The sequence below is a fragment of the Hippopotamus amphibius genome, chromosome 14 (genome assembly GCF_030028045.1).
Source record: "Hippopotamus amphibius kiboko isolate mHipAmp2 chromosome 14, mHipAmp2.hap2, whole genome shotgun sequence".
In the NCBI taxonomy this organism is placed as follows: domain Eukaryota; kingdom Metazoa; phylum Chordata; class Mammalia; order Artiodactyla; family Hippopotamidae; genus Hippopotamus; species Hippopotamus amphibius.
The window spans coordinates 56,940,264-56,960,369 of record NC_080199.1 but is presented as its reverse complement, the minus strand read 5'-3'; the positions used below and the strand labels follow the sequence as shown (position 1 = coordinate 56,960,369).

General features: G+C 40.0%; 1 protein-coding gene across 2 annotated transcripts in view; it reads left to right on the top strand.

Annotated features, from left to right (window-relative positions):
* EPSTI1 (epithelial stromal interaction 1) overlaps positions 1–20,106 on the top strand; it is a 91,955-nt gene that overhangs the window by 35,630 nt on the left and 36,219 nt on the right. For both annotated transcript variants that reach the window (XM_057707556.1, XM_057707557.1), the window contains exon 7: positions 12,480–12,573. In XM_057707556.1, the coding sequence (XP_057563539.1) occupies positions 12,480–12,573 (94 nt within the window). The remainder of the gene's footprint in view (positions 1–12,479; positions 12,574–20,106) is intronic.

Here is a 20,106-nt window from a genome sequence, read left to right as displayed (position 1 = left end):
TGAACATGTGTAGCCTGGAGACACAATAAGAACAAATGTATTTACCCTGTGGCATCCTTGTTTTACAGTGGAAAAGGGAAGACCTGCTTACCAATGAGGGGTCTTAGGTACAGGACTGGGAAGTTGAACAAGTCCATCCTCTGGAGAGTTTTAAACACGATAAGGTGAAGGATGAGAGATTCTTGGAGTTTTAAAGGATGTGGGAGATTGTGCCGTCAGACCTTTTTTTTCTAGTCCTCCAGCTTCTTGAGTTTGCGTTTTACTACATACTAGAGATCACCCTTTCTCTGTAAAGAAAAAAAGAGTTCTACCCCCAGCCACCTCACACACTATCAGTGGAGCTGAATTCAATTACACGCACATTTCACTCTTATGTTTTCTTCTGCTTATCGTAAAAGTCCCAGTTAACCAGGAAAAAGAGAAGTTGGCTAAAAATGAGAAGTATCTCAAATTGATTTTTAAAGCCTATTGAGAAACACAAGAAGAAGTATATGTGTGTGTTTTTAAAGTATATTTTGTTTTGAAGTACTTTTGAAATTAAAAGACCAATAGCTAATGAAATGAATGACCATTATATAGCTAGAAATATGAAAGAAACTTCTTGGAAAAGATGGATCCTTTGTATAACAAGCCTTTATCATAGTTTCTTAGAATCAATTTATGGTGGAAAATTGTATAGGAGAGCTGTTAGAATTTTAACACCACAAAGTTTTCACTAGACCAACCAGGCTGTTCCCTATTCCATCCCTTTCACCAAAAAATTAGATTGTCCTAAAGCTGTCAAACTAAGGATCACAAAATAGCAACACAAATAAGAAATTCTTTCAGTGCTGTGATATGTGTGGTTTAAATAGCGAGCTAGAAATGGCTTCGTTTTGTTTTGTTTTGCTTTGTTTTCTGTAGAGAAGGGCAACCATGGACTTGAGCAGACTGTAAATCCAAGTTAGTGGAGAAAAAGCTCATGATAGCATCCTGGGGCACCACCATGAGAATCTTAATGTGTTCTTTCTTACCACCTTGTTCCTGACTTCATTCATTTGCTTCTGATTATTTTTAGTGTTGTCAATTATTTAGCTAACAGGCAGAAAACTAGGCTTTTATTGGCATCCAAAGGGACTCTCCTGAGTGTAATAATGAAGGCAGCTTATTGAATGCCTGTGAGGTTGCTTTCTAATTGTACACATTAATCTGCCCATGCAAGCTGGCTGAAAATACACAGGCAGATTGCACGTGCAGATGGAGCACACGGGATGGTTTTTATGAAAAGACCTCTGGAATGTACTTCCGCTGTACTGTCTTTTCCTTAAAAATCGAATGACTGTGACTATTTCAGTTGGTGGCTGAGAACAGACCAGATTAATGGTGCATTAAGTCTGCTACTCTGACTGGAGATAGACTTAGATTTCACAGTGGAAAGTTAGTTCTAGGGTTCTTGAGCATGAACGTGAAGGGTAGAAATAGGCTTTTAACCTTGGCAGAGTTTTCACCATTATTTCACTCTGTCATTCTTTACTACTTATAAAAAGTCAAATGTGATTTTTCAGGATGGCCTTTTTTATTAGTCAATAGTACTGGTAGAATTGAAGATTTGAAGTAACAGTTAATAAACCATAGAGAATGGACTTGAGGACACAGGGTGGGGGGTGAAGGGGAAGCTGGGACGAAGTGAGAGAGTAGCATTGACATAGATACACTACCATATGTAAAACAGATAGCTCGTGGAAAGCTGCTGCGTAACACAGGGAAATCAACTTGATGATGCGTGATGACTTGGGCCAGGATAGAGAGGGTAAGAGGGAGTCACGGGAGGGAGGGGAGATGGGGATGTATGTATAAATACAGCTGATTCACTCTGTTGTACAGCAGAAACTGGCACAACAGTGTAAAGCAATTATACGCCAATAAGGGGCTTAAAAAAAAATAAACCTTTCTCTGTGTGTGTTTTGTTATAACCAAAGAAAGGATGCTGTGATTTAGGTTACTTAAAATTCAGAATTTTAAACTTAAATGGTAATTTATTTTGAGTCATAGTCATCTTTCTAACCATGTGGTTTTTGGATGGATGTCAAGACAGGTTTGAGTTTTGAGCCTATTTAATGAGTTATGGGGACTAGGGTAAGATAGGAATGGGACAATCAGATACATTTTTGGTGCAGGTGTTAGGAAAAACAATGGTCTCTTGAGACTCTGCTGGAGAGATGAGAATTTGGTATAGTTTAAGCATTTGCAATTTTAACTCATATCTAATAATCATTTAATATAATAGGTTATACATTTGTATAGTTTTAAAAATATACAAAGTGCTTGGCTCTTTTAAATGTTATTTCCAAGTAATAAGCTGCTGCATTATTGAGAACCTGTGGAGTGTCAGCAGTGTTAAGCATATTATATACATGTTTTTCATTTAGTTTTTAGATCCACCCTCTTAGAGATATGTCATCATTTTACAGGTGGAAGGTTGAGTAATTTACAGTCATAGACATAGTGAGCGATGCAGCAAATTAGGTCTTGAGATTTGGGGGACTAGAGAAAATGAGTCATTTGGAGGCGTGGTGTACTGTGAAGGTCGGGAATATCTGGCTAGGGTGGGGGTGATAAGCACTGTAGCTACATGGGGGACCTGCAGAGAAGACTATAGAACAGGTCAGTTCAGAGATGAAGACTTGGGCAAAATTGACTTCTGAGTCTTCCAAATACGATCTAAATTTTGCCTGCAGGAGGCAAAAGAAAAATTGAGGAAGTATGTCTGCTTTCTCTGATTTTCCTCATACCTGAATGACATCCTCTTCCAGGTCCACCACTGGATTAGTTCTACAATTAAGCTTATTGTAGGGTACCTGGGCTTTTGTGAGCTCTCCCAGCTGGACTCTATTCCTAGGTACCAATATTTCTAGGGGAGAAGGGGTTCAGTTCTTAAAACCTTGGTTGGAAAAGCCCTTGGAACCAAGCTCATTCCAAAATAGGACCTTTTTTTTTTTTAATTTTATTTACTTATCTATTTATTTATTTATTGGCTGCATTGGATGTTCGTTGCTGCGCACAGGTTTTCTCTAGTTGCAGCGAGTGGTGGCTACTGTTCATTGTGGTGCATAGGCTTCTTGTTGCATTGGCTTCTCTTGTTGCAGAGCATGGGGTCTAGGCACATGGGCTTCAGTAGTTGCGGTGCATGGGCTCAGTAGTTGTGGCTCATGGGCTCTAGAGCGCAGGCTAAGTAGTTGTGGTGCACGGGCTTAGCTGCTCCATGGCATGTGGGAACTTCCTGGACCAGGGCTCAAACCCGTAAAATAGGACCTTCTTATTTCTAAATTGCCAAGAACCACCATGAGCTCAGCCTGCCTATGGTAACATTGGGAAGTTTTCTTCATTTCCGCCATTGGACCCATGCATCTCTTTAATTTCCATTTGAATGATAGTGTGATTAGTTCCTAGGAGGCACATCTTCATCTATTTTAGTTTCCTAGAGCTGAGGATCCAGGCAGGTCTGCTGAATATGCACACTCAGGTTCCAAGTTTGTCTTCTAATATGCTCACAAAACTTCTAATGCCCTTCGTGGGAGCTTCCAAAAGACACTTAAGGGCTAAAGTGATCCCTTATCCATATGGTAGGCTTAAATCCAACCTCGCATTTTATAATCCAAAGGTGAACCAAAAGTCATCCTATGCATAACTTTCTATTGTATGCTAATGAAGTGAACTTATAGATACAAAAATCCTCTGTTTCGTTCAGAGTAAGACTAAACAGTTTATGAGAAATCTGAGAGAATCCCTGACTACTGAATGTTAAATCATGTTGATGGTTAAGACTGCACCAAAATTTCTACCCACTATCCATTCTTCCTGCATATGTCCTAGTGAACATTAACTCATTTTCATTCCCACTGCCACCACCTTCATATGGGTACTTACTACATGCCACCTGCCTTATGGCTTCTGTCTCCTTGTCACTGAGCTACTGGAATGGCTTTCTTATTCTCTTTGCCAACAGTCTCTTTTCTCATTGTCTTGCATGTTTTTCAGATTTCATTTTCTACAGCACAGCTTTGGTCATGCCACTATCCTATTCCAAAAGCCTCGATTATTTCCCATTGCTTATAAAATAAATTTCAAACTCTCTAGCCACATGGTAGGGGAATTGTGGGCCACCTTAGTAAGTAGATGTCAGAAAGGACTCATGGGGTTTAGGCCTGTGTTGGGTGATTTCAGCAGAGGGTTTGAGGAAGCAGGGCTTTGTTCTGGGTTGGCTGTTGTCAGGGAGCGCGTGTGATAGTGATTAGGTTTCAGGTATCTTTTTTTTTTTTAACTTTTTATTTTATATTGGAGTATAGTTGATTAACAAGCTTGTGTTAGTTTCAGGTGTACAACAAAGTAGGTATCAGGTACCTTAATCGTATTTAAAAGGAGGGATGATCGGAGTGAGACTAATACTGTAATTGATAAATAAGCAGCAGTCACTCCTGTTAGCCAAAATGTTGGGGTGTTTGGTCACTTTTGTGGTTTAGACAAGGTTCCTGCATCTTTTCTTTGTTCAGACATGTCATAGAGTGGTCTTATTTTTTCACGATCTATCACCATCATAAAGTGACCTCCTCTGATATTGATATTGTGTGAAATTACTTTCAGTAGGCGAATACCAAGGCTTAGCTGTGAGTGCCAGGCCGGCTCCTAACGGCTTGTCTTCCTCAGGATGTAATTAATAATTGGTAAAAGATAAAAGTTGACTGGTGCTTTATTTACAAAATAGTTTCACTTAAGTATCTCATCACTGGAAACTGGTACCATCAGTGCTCCCCTCTTGGGAAGATCTAGGATCAGACTGCCTGCCTGGTCTCAAACTTTAACCTCTTCTAACATTGTTTAACCTCTTTGAGCCTCGGTTTCCTCATATGTAGCAAGAAGTGGGGCTAATAGTTGCTAACTCAAAAGAAAGATTAATCAGTATAACCCATGTAAGAAATCTAGCACAGTGCTTGGAGGGAGAAGGTAGAGTACAAAGGAACTCTAAACAAGGATAGCTGAAGAAGAAGTAAGAGAAAGGGACCAGCTGACTCTGGCCTTTATCTCCAAGGGTAGAGCCTAAGAACTTTTGGACGTATGAAATGCATTAAGAAGACCCTGGGGCCCGGATGCTCCCAGTAAATGTACTATACCTGGAGGAATATGTGCACACGCACCTCCCCCGCCCTGCCCCCATCCTGGAGACTAGCTACCTGCACATCCGGGCAACTTTATCACTTTTGTGTGAGTTCTAAGATCTTTACTGAAATTGCCGCAATATGAACTCTGGTCACACAAATAAGGAATCCAGGAAAGAGGAAGCAATAAGAATATCAGAACAATTTAGAACAAAGAAGACAATGACATTTATAGTCAAATATATGATTAGCTTTTTCTTTTTTATTATTAATAATCAACATGATTAAATTAAAATCATGGAGGATTTCAGTGCTATAGAAGAGGTACAAGGAAGAGAGAAGGATAGGAAGTAAAACAATTATTATTTTTTTGCACAAGTGAATGCTAGTGAATTCCAGATATTGATAGGAAAAAAATAGGTAATTATATGTTTGTAATATGTTTAATTGTATTATATGTACAAATAGGATATATAACAAAAACATAAGAAGAAAAAAATAAACTGAAAAATTGATAATTACAGCAAAAGGCAGAAAAGAGGGTGGAAGTTTTATAAGCAATAAGACAATAAGCACAAAAAATGCATATAAGCTAAATTTCCTTATTAAAAAAAAGCTCTTGGATTGCAAAAAAAAAAAGCAAAAATCTAGCTGTATGCTACTATAAGAGATATTTATAAAACAAAAGAGTTGGAAAATAAAGGCATAGAACATATATCCATAAATGCTAATAAAAGAAGGCAGATGTAGCCATGGTAATATGAGACAAAATTGAATTCAAGATGAAAAGCATTCAACAGGATAAAGCATATTTTATGTACATAAAATATATAATCCAAAAGATAATGTGAACTGTAAATATCAATATAGATTTGAAATATATGAAACAAAAACTGCTAAACTCCGTAATATAGATTATGGATTTGTCAAATTTTCCTTTTATTCTCCATAGAAATTAATAAGTCCTCATGTGAACCAAAAAACTTCATAAGGAATAGAGGATATGAATAACAGTGACTTGGCATGATTATGTAGACATAGTTACAAACTGTTGTATCTAGTTTATTAAAACACCTATTCTTTACAAATATGACTTAACTACCATTGGCTATCACTAAGGCCTCAAAGACTCTCAGTAACTTCCAAAAATACCCGCAAATCCTATAAAGCCACCATTCCTAAGAAAAATGTAATAAAATTAGAAATTAAGCAATAAGAAATTTTAGAGTCTATGCACTTAAAATTTTTTTTCTAATTACCTTTTTAAATGACTGTTAGGTAACCATCTGTCACCATACTAGACTTATTGTAATGATCATTTCATACTGTATAAAAATATCGTCACTATGTTTTATACCTGAAACTAATATAATATTGTGTGTTAATTGTTATTCAATTAAAAAATAAAAAAATAAAAGATTTGGGTTCCCTAGGAGGATGGGGGAAGACTATTAGGATAAAAAATTTTGAAACCAAAACTGAAATTACAGATTACTTTAGGATAAGAGAATATAAATTTTAAAGTATTCCGTATTAAAATCTATGGGATGTGACTACAAAACTATTTAGAAAATGAGAGGTTTAAAAACTTTTAGGAAAAAATGGAAATAAAATAACTAAACATTTTACTAAGATAAGATTATAGCCATAAAATAAATGCAAATCAATAGAAGGGAGGAATAAATAAAGGGGGAAAAGTGATGAAGTTGAATAGAAAAATTTATCATCACTAAATTAAACCAAAAACTAGGTTTTTTGGAAAATTCTGATAAAATAGATAAACTTTTGACTTGTCTGAGTAAGAAATAAGGAAGAACTCCAAGGATAAGAAAGGAAGTATAACCAAATTTCTAGAAGAGAAGTACTGTATCCTACTTCTAACTGTAATTTTTTTTAACCCAGATTTCCTAATGTATTTCCTAGGAAAATATATGCTATTAGACGTGAAACCTGAATAGAATAAAAACTCTAAATGGAAGGGAAAATGTAGCTTAATCTCACCTAAAAAAGACACTAGGCCTAGTTGGTTTGAAAACAGAAAAAGAAGGCAACTTTCTCAGTAAAGTCTGGAACAGGATGATAAGAGCATTTGCTATTTATTACTGATACTGATTTTTAGATAGAAAATTAAAGTTTCTATTTCTAACAAAGAAAGAACTTAAATATTGGAAAGATAGAGATAAGTGCCTCTGATTGTTTATCTAAAACCTCTCAAGGCAATCAACTAAAAATTATTAGAACTAATACAAATAGTTTGACTATCATGAGTGAATCTAAAATCATGCAAACACTTCTGTCTTTGCACCATCATATACACCATCAAAAGCCCATTATATAATTGAAAGAAAAATTTCATTTACAATAAGCATTCACACTGTAAAACAGGTGAGTATGTCTAATAGACCTACATATAAAAGAAAATACCTAAAATAATATGAAAATATTAAATGTAGATCATCTATTTACTATAAAAAGAAAAAAATCAACATTGTAAAGATAATTCCACTCTTATTCATATATAAATTAAACAGGACCTTTTCTGAAATTTGATAAACCATTTTTAAAAAGAAAATATTAAAAAAATAGACAAACTTGAAAAACTGAAGGGACAAGGGAGAAGATTGTTGTACCAGGTATCATACACAACGTAGGTATGGTAGTAATAACAAAGTGTTATTGGCATTGTAACAAATAAATTTAGTGAATGTGAGGGAGTCTACAAATAGACCCATGGATATATGGGAATTTAGTATTTAGGACTTTAGCTATTGATTAAAGTATTTGTTCAAATCAGTGTCAAAAGGACAGATAATTTGACAAATTATCTTGTCAACACAATTAGAATGTAATGAAGAATGCTTTTAAAATTTTGTGGTAAAACTCTTTTCTATGCTGTATACACAACTTGGAAACCATAAGAAAAAAAATACAGATCTGACTACAGAAAAAGCTTCCTATGATAGATGACATAATGAATTACATTACAAGTAAGTGATGGTCTAGGAGAAACTCTTGGCCTCAGAAATAATGGGCAAAGGCTTAATTTCACAAAGAACTCTTAAAAATTAATTTTAAAAAAGGCAACTAGAAAAATTGGCAAAGGGCTTGAAACAAATAGTTAAATAAGAGAAGAAATATAAATGAAATATTCAGCTTCACTAATCAGAGAAACACAAATAAAACTTTTATTTATTACACTCAAAAATATAAGTGTATGGATAATATCTTGCATTAGGAAATGTGCTTTCATTTATTCAACAATTTGTACCTGGTATGTGTCAAGCACTATACTAGGTTAGTGTATTGTAGGTTAGTAAGTTCGCGGTATGTACTGTGAAATATCGAGTCACGCTCCTGTAGCCCTCCCTCTGTCTAGGCCCACTTCACTCATGTAGGTCACTGTATGCACCCTGAAGTCACTGGCGTTTGCGTATCAGCTGACAGGAGGTGAGAGGAGGAAAATTTGCTCCATTTACTCCCAGCAAGATAAAAAGTACCGGGGAGAGATTTGTCACTGGTAATTTTTCAGTGAGGGTACTATTTAGCTTTAAAATTGGTAGCTTAACATTTTTATTAGTATGTTCTTTTTTTTTTTTTTAATATGGACCATTTTTTTTAGTCTTTTATTAAGTTTGTTTCAATTTTGCTTCTGTTTTATGTGTTGGTTTTTTGGCCGCAAGGCACGTGGGATCTTAGCTCCCCAACCAGGCATCGAACCTGCACTCCCTACACTGGAACTTGAAGTCTCAACCACTAGATCACCAGGGAAGTCCCTCTTAGTATGTTCTTATGTGTCTTGTCATGGTGCAGAGTTGGCGGATGTGGGCTACCAGGTAGAGGAAGGTGCATAGCACCTTGGAGCCCTGGGGTGTGATGAGTGGAGGTGCCTGGCTCATAAGCTCCTACAGATCTAAGTGAATGTTTTTAAATGGATTCTTTTTTAAAATCCTTGTTGTTTGTCTTTTTTATATATGGTACTGTGCATCTGTTAACCCCATACTCCCAATTTATCCCTCTACCCCCTTCCCCTTTGGTAACCATAAGTTTGTATTTCACGTAAACTGATTCTTCCTTGAACATCAGAGACCCTGGTTGTCATTTCTAACTTTTTTTTTAAAGTCTTATAGGAATTATCTTTGCATTTCTGGCCTATTTAAAGGAGCCAACAGACACACATTTCACTCTCTGTGGCTTTTCCCATATATTTTAGCCTTTCAAAAAGGTCAAAAACTTTTTGATTAATGAATCTCCATTAACAGATTAATATTCCATCATATTGCAATATAACCAGCTATATCCCTTTCCTTCCCTGACTTCCTCACCCTGCAGTTTCTCCTTCCAAACCCCCACTTGTTCTCAAACTAGACAAGTCCTAGTGGTACTGGGATAAATGAGTATTCGTTTTTATACTCTGGGCCGAGGCAACTCCTAGACCTGACACCAAGACAGCTTAAAGATAGGTAGGTTCCTCCCCTTTCCCACCTTCTCCTCCCCTGACTAAGGTTCTGAAATAACTAAGATGCCCAGCTTAATCCTTGAGAGTTCTATTTTTCTACTCTTCCTCAGCTCTTCTTGGCCTCTTCTTATGTACTTGTGGAACTGATGACCTAAATTAAGAGATGATTCTCTTGTATATGTAAATTCATGTTATATTACTAGGCTAATTGCTATAATTAACAGACTTCAAAATAAATAATCGCTTGAGCATTATTTTTTTTCTCACGTAAGACCTGGGTGAACAGGTTTGAGAGGAGACCCCTTCCACTCAGATATTCAGGCACCAAAAGCTGTTAGTGGTTCTACCACCTTCAATACACAAAAGACCTCCAGGTTTGTGCTGGGGCTTGCCTCTATTCCAGATAGCCAGAAGGAGGAGGAAAATATAGGGCGGCCCATACATGGAAAGCGAATTATTACTTCATTCTGGAAGTGGTGTACATCACTTCCTTCCTCGTTCCACTGGTCAAAACTCAACCACGTGGCCAACCTTAGCTGTAAGGGAGGCTAGGAAATGTAGTCGGGTTGTGTGACGAGAAGAGGCGAACTTCCACATTGATGGCTATTCAGTGGTCTCTGCTACAATGGAATTATGTCCAGGTGATGCTACCCCGAAGAGAGTTTTTAGGATAAGCCATAGGCATCACCCTAAGAACAAGCAAGAAGGATACTTAAGCGTCATAAGTTGGAGATGAGTTAACTAAATCTTATTGGTGGTCCATCCTCAGTTGGAAAATAAAGGAAGGTATCCTGTATTTATGCCTGGGTCAAAGTGATAAAGTGGGAGAGGATCACCCCCCCTTAGTAGGTGGCAGAGTCAGAGTGGTGACAAAGAAGGAAGCTCAATGAAAAGGTGACTCAATGCTGTAGTCCAGGATTTTTAGTTTTGTTGGATTTCCCTTCCAGTAGATGTTCCTCCTTTTGCCCCTCAAGGAGGTTCTATATTTTATTTTTATTAAATACCACCATAATTACCCACAGGGATTCCAATCCAGTTCAGCCAATCTATGGAATTTACGGTACTGACAGAAGAAAAATGCCAGTTAGCCTGGTAACTTGGAACTTGTCTTGTTTGTACAGTTAATCACTCGGGAGTAATCCACATTCTTCACAGGCCCCTACCTGTATGCCTCTGACAGTCCTGTGGCCCTGTCATTATGATTTGATCTTGTGGCATGAGTGGGGCAGAGATCGTTGGCACAAAGGCCATGGCTGGTGGTTAGCTACCCAGCCAGCTTTGTGCTTGGCATTGGCAGGTAAGAGGAACTGTTAGAACACAATGCAGGGCTGCCAGGCTGCTTGGTCTGAAGCTTCTTACTTGCTTATCATGGTCCTTCTTTTTCACTGCTTTCTCCTATGGTTTGCTCTCAGCTAAGGATATTCAGAAATCTCAACCAAACTTCTGGCAACACTCTTGTTTTTACACTTTTGACGGATGGCTTCATAAAGCCCCAGACAATGGGGCAGCTTCCAGCCTCTGCAAGTTCATTAGTCTCCTTGTCTATTCTGGGCAAGATAAGCAGTCCTAGACAAATGGAAAGCCTGCTTGTCTCAGCTGCTGAAGCCCTGTGTTTCTCAGGGTTATGTTTGTCGCTTAACTTTCAGCTCTTCCTTTTCCAGCTCAAGCTTCTGACCCTGTTCAGATGCCATGTTCTACCTAACTAATTATTTGAAGTGATGTTGGCATCTCTGTTTAACTTCTAATTCCTTATTTTGACTCCCCCACCCCCTGCACTGGATACCATTTATTTTTACTAGACCACTTGTCTCCCCTTTGATGCCCATGACCTAAGTGCTTGATAAATTGGATCTTAGCATCAGGCCTAAAGTATTAGGTGGAAGCAGAGGGATGACAGATGGAAGGAAGCAGAAGGGGAGCAGGCTGCAAGATGCAGTATAAATCAGGCCTTGCTGAGATATTTGATTGTGAATATGGAGTAAGGGGATCAAAATCCCACAAATTACATGGGGAAAGGACAAAGGAACAGAAATTCATCAATGGTAGGAAGAATGGGGCAGTTGTTAAAGTAAAAACTGGGAAATAATTCCAGTATTCATGCTTGACACATGTCAGAGGAGAAATTGGGGTGATGGTTTGGATTTTTAAGAGAAAAGCAACTTATTAAAACTGAGGACATATCTAGGTCCATCTTTCACAATCTTTCAGAGCTAAAAAGAGATGTCAGAAATACAGACCAGAACTGGCAGCACTTCTTACCTTCCATGGAAGGTACAAAGCAAACACAAAGGGGTGTGTGTGTGTGTGTGTGTGTGTGTGTAGGGAGAGGTCCATTTCTGCTTTCAGAATTCCAAAGGGGTCCATGACCCATTAAATGGTTAAGAGTTATGGGATCAGCGGCTCTTTGTATCCTGAGAGTGGTCAAAGCCATGCGGGCAGTGAAAGGGGTAGGAGAGAGAGCCCTGGAGGGTGAAGGGCATATTATGACACCAGTGTGGAGTGAGGTGTTGTAGGGGAGGGATAGTCCACAGCTCTCCAGTGAAGTCTGAGAGTCAAACTTTAAATATTCAGATAGGAAACTAGGGCCCCATACTGTGGAATCTGAGAGGGCATTTATCTCCATGTCAAAGTACACGAAGCAGAAAAAAATGAAATCATAGGTTCATCTTCCACAAACCTAGTTTTACATTTTTCAAACTATGAAATGCAGTCTTGCAATAGCATTTTGTTTTGATTTTCTATTCTACCATGTCTGCAAACTCACCTTTTGTTCTACCTAGGACACTTTTTGTCATCCCCCAATAAAAGTCTAGGCTAGTATCCAGAGGCATCGTAAATAATGATAGTTCTGTTTTTCTGAAGGCACTAACACCTGTTTGTACTCTTGCTAGCAAAACTGCTGAGTTCTTGAGAAGATGTGATATAGAATTATCACACAGATGTACCCGTCCAGTTGCGGTTTGTGACCCACAATCTTCAGCTTGGGTAAGTGAAATGTCATGCAGGGTGCCGTGTGGCACTTTTTAAAGTGGATGAAGATTAAGGCCAGAGAGTGACCTGTACAGCATAGAATTTTGGAACTAAAGGCAGATGATCTGAGCTGAAACTTTGACCTCAGCTCTTGTCTCAGCTGAAAAACAATACCTGTACTTGTTGCCAACATTATGGACACTGGGACTGAGCATCAGCCTTTGATCTCACCCAGTCATCCGTCCATCTATCCATCCCTCAAATTTTTATGTTTATATAAGGTCTACCAAGTGCATATGGTTTCTGCCTGGAAGGACCTTAGTCAAGTGAAGGAGAGAACCAGGTATCAAGCAGAGTGGTGAGTGTAGAGCATATAGCAACGGGAAGGCTGAAGCTTAAAAGATGAGTCAGAAGACAGTCATTCCAGGTGTCAGAAATTAGAAGCAAGGATTAAGGTATAATAGGAAGAAAAAGCATGGCTGTGTTAGGGATGAGTTTTGTGTAGCTGCAGTCTAGAAGGGTGAGCTAGGAGGCTGGAGAAGTCAGGAGTCATGAAGAGAGTTTCTCAGTTGTGGCAGTCTGGTGGGATGGTCATCGTGTGGGCTGTCTTGGATAGTGCAGGATGTGTAGCATCCAGACCCCTGAGCACCAGATGCTAGTAGCATCCCCCAGACATTGAGACATGCAGAGATGCCCCACATAGGAAGCTCGTGGTGTTCCTGGTAGAACATCACTGCAGACATTTATATGCCACATTGAAGAACCTGAACCTTATTCTGTGAGTACTGAAGGTACTGAAAAGTTTTTTTGTATTTTTTTAAATTAATTAATTAATTTGTTTATTTATTGGCTGTGTTGGGTCTTCATTGCTGCACACGGGCTTTGTCTAGTTACGGCGAGCGGGGGCTACTCTTCGTTGCGGTGCGTGGACTCCTCATTGAGGTGGCTTCTCTAGTTGCAGAGCACGGGCTCTAGGCACGTGGGATTCAGTAGTTGTGGCTCATGGGCTCTAAAGCACAGGTTCAGTAGTTGTGGTGCATGGGCTTAGTTGCTCCACGGCATGTGGGATCTTCCTGGAGCAGGGATTGAACCCGTGTCCCCTGCATTGGCAGGCAGATTCTTGACCACTGTGCCACCTAGGAAGTCCCCTGAAAAGTTTTAAACAGGGTAAGTTCAAGGTCATATGTGCATTTTAGCTGGATCACGCTGGTAACCAGGTGAAGGATGGGTCTAAAGTAATAGGTCTCCAAGGCTTCTATATTAGCCTTGAAGACTTGAAGTAGGGTGGTGGGTGGGAGGATGGAGATGAGAGTGCAGATCAGAGAACTGCTTAGGACGTGAAATTGTCAGGGCTTGCTTACTGACTAACGAATTAGGGGCAAGAAAGTGTCATTAACAGTGATCAAGGGAAGGGGTTATAGTTGAAAGAAAAGACTGGTTTAAGTTTTAAAAGGATAGCTTTTCAGGGTTTGGGCAGGTAAATAAGAGGCTGTTAGAGACACCTAATCCTCCTCTTTCCCCAGCCCCCTTTCTCTTTAGTGACCATGTTTTAAAATGTGAGGAAGACATTATGACACTCCTTGGGAAAATGTCATTCTGCTCTTACCTACAAACCTCTAAGTGCTTCTTATTTTTTTCCCCTGCTTCTAAGGCAGTGTTCCAAACTCCAGATTTTCTAGTGTGGGCTCCGCAAGTCATAACAAATCCATCATCCCTCTCCCCTCATTGCAGGGCGCTGGAGGAAGGAGTTGAGATGCTGTAGGTAGTAGAGTTAAACCCTGTGTAGAGATGCTCCATGACATCTGTCTGGATATCCTTTTCATGATGGGGGAGGGGAGGGAAAACAGGATATGGCTAGCTTTACCACCTGGGTGTTTGGCTGGCAGGATGGTCTTGATTTCTGTTTGAGGGCTTCTTGAATCCTGTGGTTGAAACACCCGTGTGCTTGCTCTATTGATTTTGGCTCGTCTCTACAATTTAACAAGATCATCCTGGAATTTTAATATTGTCATCCAAGGCATTAGTAATCTCTCCCAGAGCTGCATTTTCATGGATTGATTAGTGCCTTAGTCATAAGATCCTCAGAGCTATTAATAGAAAATATGGAGCAGGACTGGACCCAGGATGGCCCCTTACCAACAGCATTCAACAGCTGCTCCCATTTTGACACCAAACTATTAATAATGTGTGGGTGCTCAATATATTTAACTGACTTTTTACCCATATTGTATTCTTCTCACACTTTCTAATCCATATGCATAGAAGTCCTCAGAGAAGGCACTGCAGACCATTTTTTTAATGCTTTAGGAAAATCAAATATGTACATTACACTTCTGTGAAGTTAAAAGGAGACACCTGCAGTTTGCCTTAACTGTGGTCAATGCCCAGAAGGTGAACACGGCATGATACCCATATATGTGGGGTGTGAGCAGCTGCAAGGTTTCAAGTTTTTTAACAATTTAAGTTTTACTACATAATACAACTTTCCTGAGAAAATTGTTCTTCTTACACTAATTTAAATATGGGGCTGCCATGGCAGATGGGAATTTAATAAATATTATATGATGATGTTAGTGAAAACGATAAGAAGAAAATTCCTGTAGGTGTCACACAAGAGAAACTCAGACAGGAATAACTTACAGTGTCGACTCACCATGCATGGATCTAGTTCTCCATACTGGGTGTGGGTGCGGGAGCAGAAGCACCAGCATATCATACCCTCCCCAGTCATCATCACTGAATGTTCCCAGTTGTACAATCAAGGTACAATCAGTCTCTGGTTTGCTTCCCTCTGCCTCTTCTTCTACAGGGACTAATGATTTTTAAAAAAAAACCTCATCCTGTTGTTCCACCACCTAGTGGCTCCCTGTATCTTCAAGGATCAAGTCAAAATGCCTTAGCTTAAGCACAAAGCCGTCTCTGCTCTCTGTGCTCCTGTGCTTTCATTCCGCCAGCTCCACCCTCACAACTCATCTCTTTGAGGTGCTGCAGTCTAGGTCTCTGCTGCTCCAAGTGTGGTCCATGGACCAGCAGTATAAGCATCACCTGGGAGCTCCAGAGCTGAATCAGAGTCTGCAGTCTAACACAGTCCACAGGTGATTTGTGTGCACGTTAATGATTGAGGAGCACTGCTCTCTAATTCATGCCTTTCTGGCCATATCCTCTCCCTTCCACTACTCTGAACATTTAGTGCAGTATGCTTTAATTTTTTACCAATGTGTCACATGTCCTTTAAAAAGCCAACACTGAGAGGCATATGTCCCTTGCATCCCTTCAATCTCACTTCCACTTGAGTTCTTTAAACGCCTTGTATTACTTTTCCATTGCTGCTGTAATGAGTTTTTGCCAATTTAGGAGCTTAAAACAACACAAATGTATTCTCTCATAGCTCTGGAGGTCAGAAGTCAAATGTGAGGGTGAAGGGACTGAAGTCAGGGTGTCAGTAGGGCTGGTTCTTTCCGGAGGCTCGAGGGGGACTTGGTTCCTTGCCTCCTCCAGTGTCTCTTGGCTGACGCCATTCTTTGGCTCCTTGGCATGTAGATCACATTAATCTCCACTTTTCATCCTCACATCACCTTCTCTCCACTCTCTGACCTTCCTGCCTTCCTCTTACAAGGACATATTGGTTCCACCTGGATCACACAGGCGCATCTCCCCATCTCCAGATCCTCAATTTCTGCAAAGTCCCTTTTGCCATATAATGTGGACAGCTTCCAGGGATTAGGGTGTGGACATCTTTGGGGGGCCATTATTCATCCCACCCCCACTCCCTTAGCTGTGTCTTTTGTTATCTGGCTCTGAAAATCTATTAATGTGTATGTTTCTATCTCTTGATTAATCAGTGTTAGATTTTATTAATTTCTTCCCCCCATTTTCCCAATATCATCATTCAGTATTTCAGGCTTTCCTTTATTATGACTCTGAAAATATTTTCTCACTGCCAAGCCAGTTAAACTCTACATTTTTTTCTTTTACAACTTTGAAAAAATTTCATTTTATTTTTGCATTTTTTTAGTTTCCTTTGAACATTTGACGGCCTTCCTTTAACTTTTGTGACTGTTCTACAAAGTGCCTCTTGATGAAAATTTCCATACAATTTTCCGCTTTGTACCTGCCTGATCACTTGTCAGTTCTGGGTTTCTTTCCCTTCTGGAAATGTCCCTCCTCCTCTCCTCCTCCCTCCTGACTTAACCTGGGCTGGTTGTTCCTTAAGCCTCCTACACAGCTGTTGCCCTGGGACTGTCCTTTCACGGAATGATTCCCAACCACGTCTGCACATTGGAATCACCTGGGGGGCTTTAAAGTTCCCTGATGCCTGGGTCGCACCCCCAGAGCTCCTGCTGTATTATGGCCTGGCCTTTAGGCTTTTAAAGCTCCCCAGGTAATTCTACTGTGCAGCCGAAGATGAGAATCACTGCTTTAACATCATCTGGGGAGTTGCTTTATTGCTTTCCTGTGTTGGCTTCCCTGATTTCTGGGTCTCATTTCTTCTATTTTTTTGCTTTATTTCTTTGTTTTGGTGGAGCGTATTATTTAGTGGCTTGCCAAGAGAAGATGTATATTCAAGTCCTTGCATGTCTGAAACTATATCCAGCCCTCCTACTTTGCTTGCAATTTTCTGGTAAGTATTCCAAATTGCAAATAATTTTCCTTCAGCATTTTGAAGGCATTGCTCTCCTAGCTTTGAGTTATTTGTTCCTGAGAAATCCAAAGCCATCTGAATTTCAGTTCTTCTATGAGGGCTTTTCTCTGCTCCCCCTAGAAATATTTGAATACCTCTTACTTTTTTCTGATATTCGGTAATTTTATAATTCTGTGCCTTAGGGTGAGGGTCATTTTCATTCATTTTTAGTCTGGAAACTTATCTCTAGTTTTAGATGATTTCCTTGTGTTATTTCTTTGATTTATTTCCCTTCATTTTCTCTTTACAGTTTTCTTATTATTCAAATCTTAGGCCTCCTTGATTTATCTTCTAACTTTTTTGTAAAAATTTTTTTCTCCTCCAGTTTATCTTTGTCTACTTTTTTCCCCCTTACTGCCTGGCATACTGAGTTAGAAAAAAACCCCAGTCCTTTCCCTCCTGAATGTCTCCCTTACTCTTACACCTCTACCACACACACACCACTTCTGACACCAGGTGTATATGGTGTTTTCCCCACCAAGCAGTTCTGCAACAGCTGGGTGTCCTACAATTCAACTCAACTCTGACACTCTCTGCCTGGAGGTAGCGTCAGATTCCACAGGTTAAGGACTCAGTCCCACAAGACTGCTCCCCACTTCAGACGCCAATCACAAGTGGTAGGTCCCCAGGGTACCCACAACTTCTGTCCGACTTTGCCACAAATCAAAAGTTCCCATGATCTGCACCTTGGGTTTAATTAATTTGCTAGAACCGCTCACAGTACTCATGCTACTATATACATAGTTATGTTTACGTTTATTAAAGGATATGATAAAAGATACAGATGAACAGCCAGACGAAGAGATACATAGGGTGATGTCAGGGAGGGTCCCGAGCGCAGCTTCTGTCCCCATGGAGTTGGGGTGTGGCCCCCCTCCTGGGATGTGGGTATATACACCTACCTGACAGTTCCCTGAACCCCTGTACCTCTGGGATTTTTATGGAGGCTTCCTCATGTAGGCTTGATCAATTATTAATTCTATTTCCAGCTCCTTTTTCCTCTCTGGAGGGTGGGAGTTTGAGACTGAAAATACTAATCATGGCTTGGTCTTTCTGGTGACCAGCCCCCATGCAGGAGTCATCCAGGAGCTCACATGGAGTTGCCTCAGTAGAACAAAAGATGCTCCCTGTGCGCTAATCACTTAGGAAATTACGAGGATTTTAAGGAGCCCTGAGTCAGGGATGGGGTCAAAGACCAAATACTAGAACAAGAGATGCTCCTAAAGCTCTTATCGTTTAGCAAATCACAAAGGTTTTAGGAGCTCTGTGCCGGGAACTTGGGGCAAGTGTATATATTTTACATAAGTGCATATATATAAAATATACATCATCTTTTTTCTGTTATCTCACACATTTTATTGACTTTATCTTCTAAACATTTTACTGGTTTGTCTTTTTGTGGGGAAGAGGAGATATTTTCAGTTCCTAAGAGATCCTTTTTTCTCTGTTGCTTCTAAAAATAATAACCTGTTCTTGTTTCATGGATAAAATATCACCCTCTACATCTCAGAGGAAACAGTGCAGGGAGCAGTAGGAAACTTCAAAGAAGGGGGTCCAGAGGCTCACCGCTTAGTATACAGGATTTCATACAAGCCTTTCATTCTCACCCTGGGGTTTGACCATGGCTGCTTTCTGCACTTGGCCTGCCTTGGTTTAGTTGATCCAGAGAATATGCTTTTGATTTCCTGTCAGGCCTGGGAGAATTAGCACCTGAATTTTCAGGATGGAAGCAGGCGTAGGCATCTTCCTTTCATCTGTCTTCCGCAGTAGCTGGTGTATCCCTTTCTGGGGCCCTCACATTGCTCTATGGAGGAAGCTGACTTCTTATGAGTCCTCTGTCCCTGCCCAGCAAGTCTTTAGGTTTGCTCTTTCCTCTCGTAGCCTCTTACCATTTCTTCATCTACTTTGTCTTCGTAGATTTTCGCCTGGGAATACAGACTTCTCTTGGGTTTTGAAGTGAGGGCTTGTGTTTGTTTCATTTCCTCCCCTGTTTAGGGTAATCTCAGAGAGAAGAATGGAGCAGAGACATATTCACTTCCTGAAATGGGAACTTAGTGTTTTTCACGGATTGAATTGTGTCCCCTCAAAATTTACATGCCGAAGTCCTAACTCTGGTACCTAAGAATGTGATCTTATTTGGAGATCAGGTCTTTACAGAGTTAAGTCATCAAGTTAAAATGAGATCTCATCCAATAGGAAAGGTATCCTTTTATTAAAAAAAAATATTTATTTATTTATTTTATTGGCTGTATTGGGTCTTTTTTTGCTGTGCGTGGGCTTTCTTTAGTTGCGGTGAGTGGGGGCTACTCTTCGTTGTGGTGCATGGGCTCCTTATTGCCGTGGCTTCTCTTGTTGTGGAGCACGGGCTCTAGGTGTGTAGGCTTCAGTAGTTGCAGCACATTGGCTCAACAGCTGTGGCTCACGGGCTCTAAAGCGCAGGCTCAATAGTTGTGATGCATGGGCTTAGTTGCTCTGCGGCATGTGGGATCTTCCTGGAGCAGGGATTGAACCCGTGTCCCCTGCATTGGCAGGCGGATCCTTAACCACTGCGCCACCTAGGAAGCCCAGGAAAGGTATCCTTTTAAAAACGGGAAATTTGGACACAGGAACAGACATGTATAGAGGGATGATGATGTGAAGAGACACGGGGAGAAGATAGTCATCTGCTAGCCAAGGAGAGAGGCCTAGATCCTTCCTTCACAGCCGTCAGAGGGAACCCACCTTGCAGACACCTTGATTTTGGACTTCTAGCTTCCATGTGAGACAATAAATTTCTGTCATTTAAGCCACCCGGTCTGTGGTACTTTGTTATGGCAGTCCAAGCCAACTAACATAATGCCATTTTTCATTTATCCACACAATGCCCC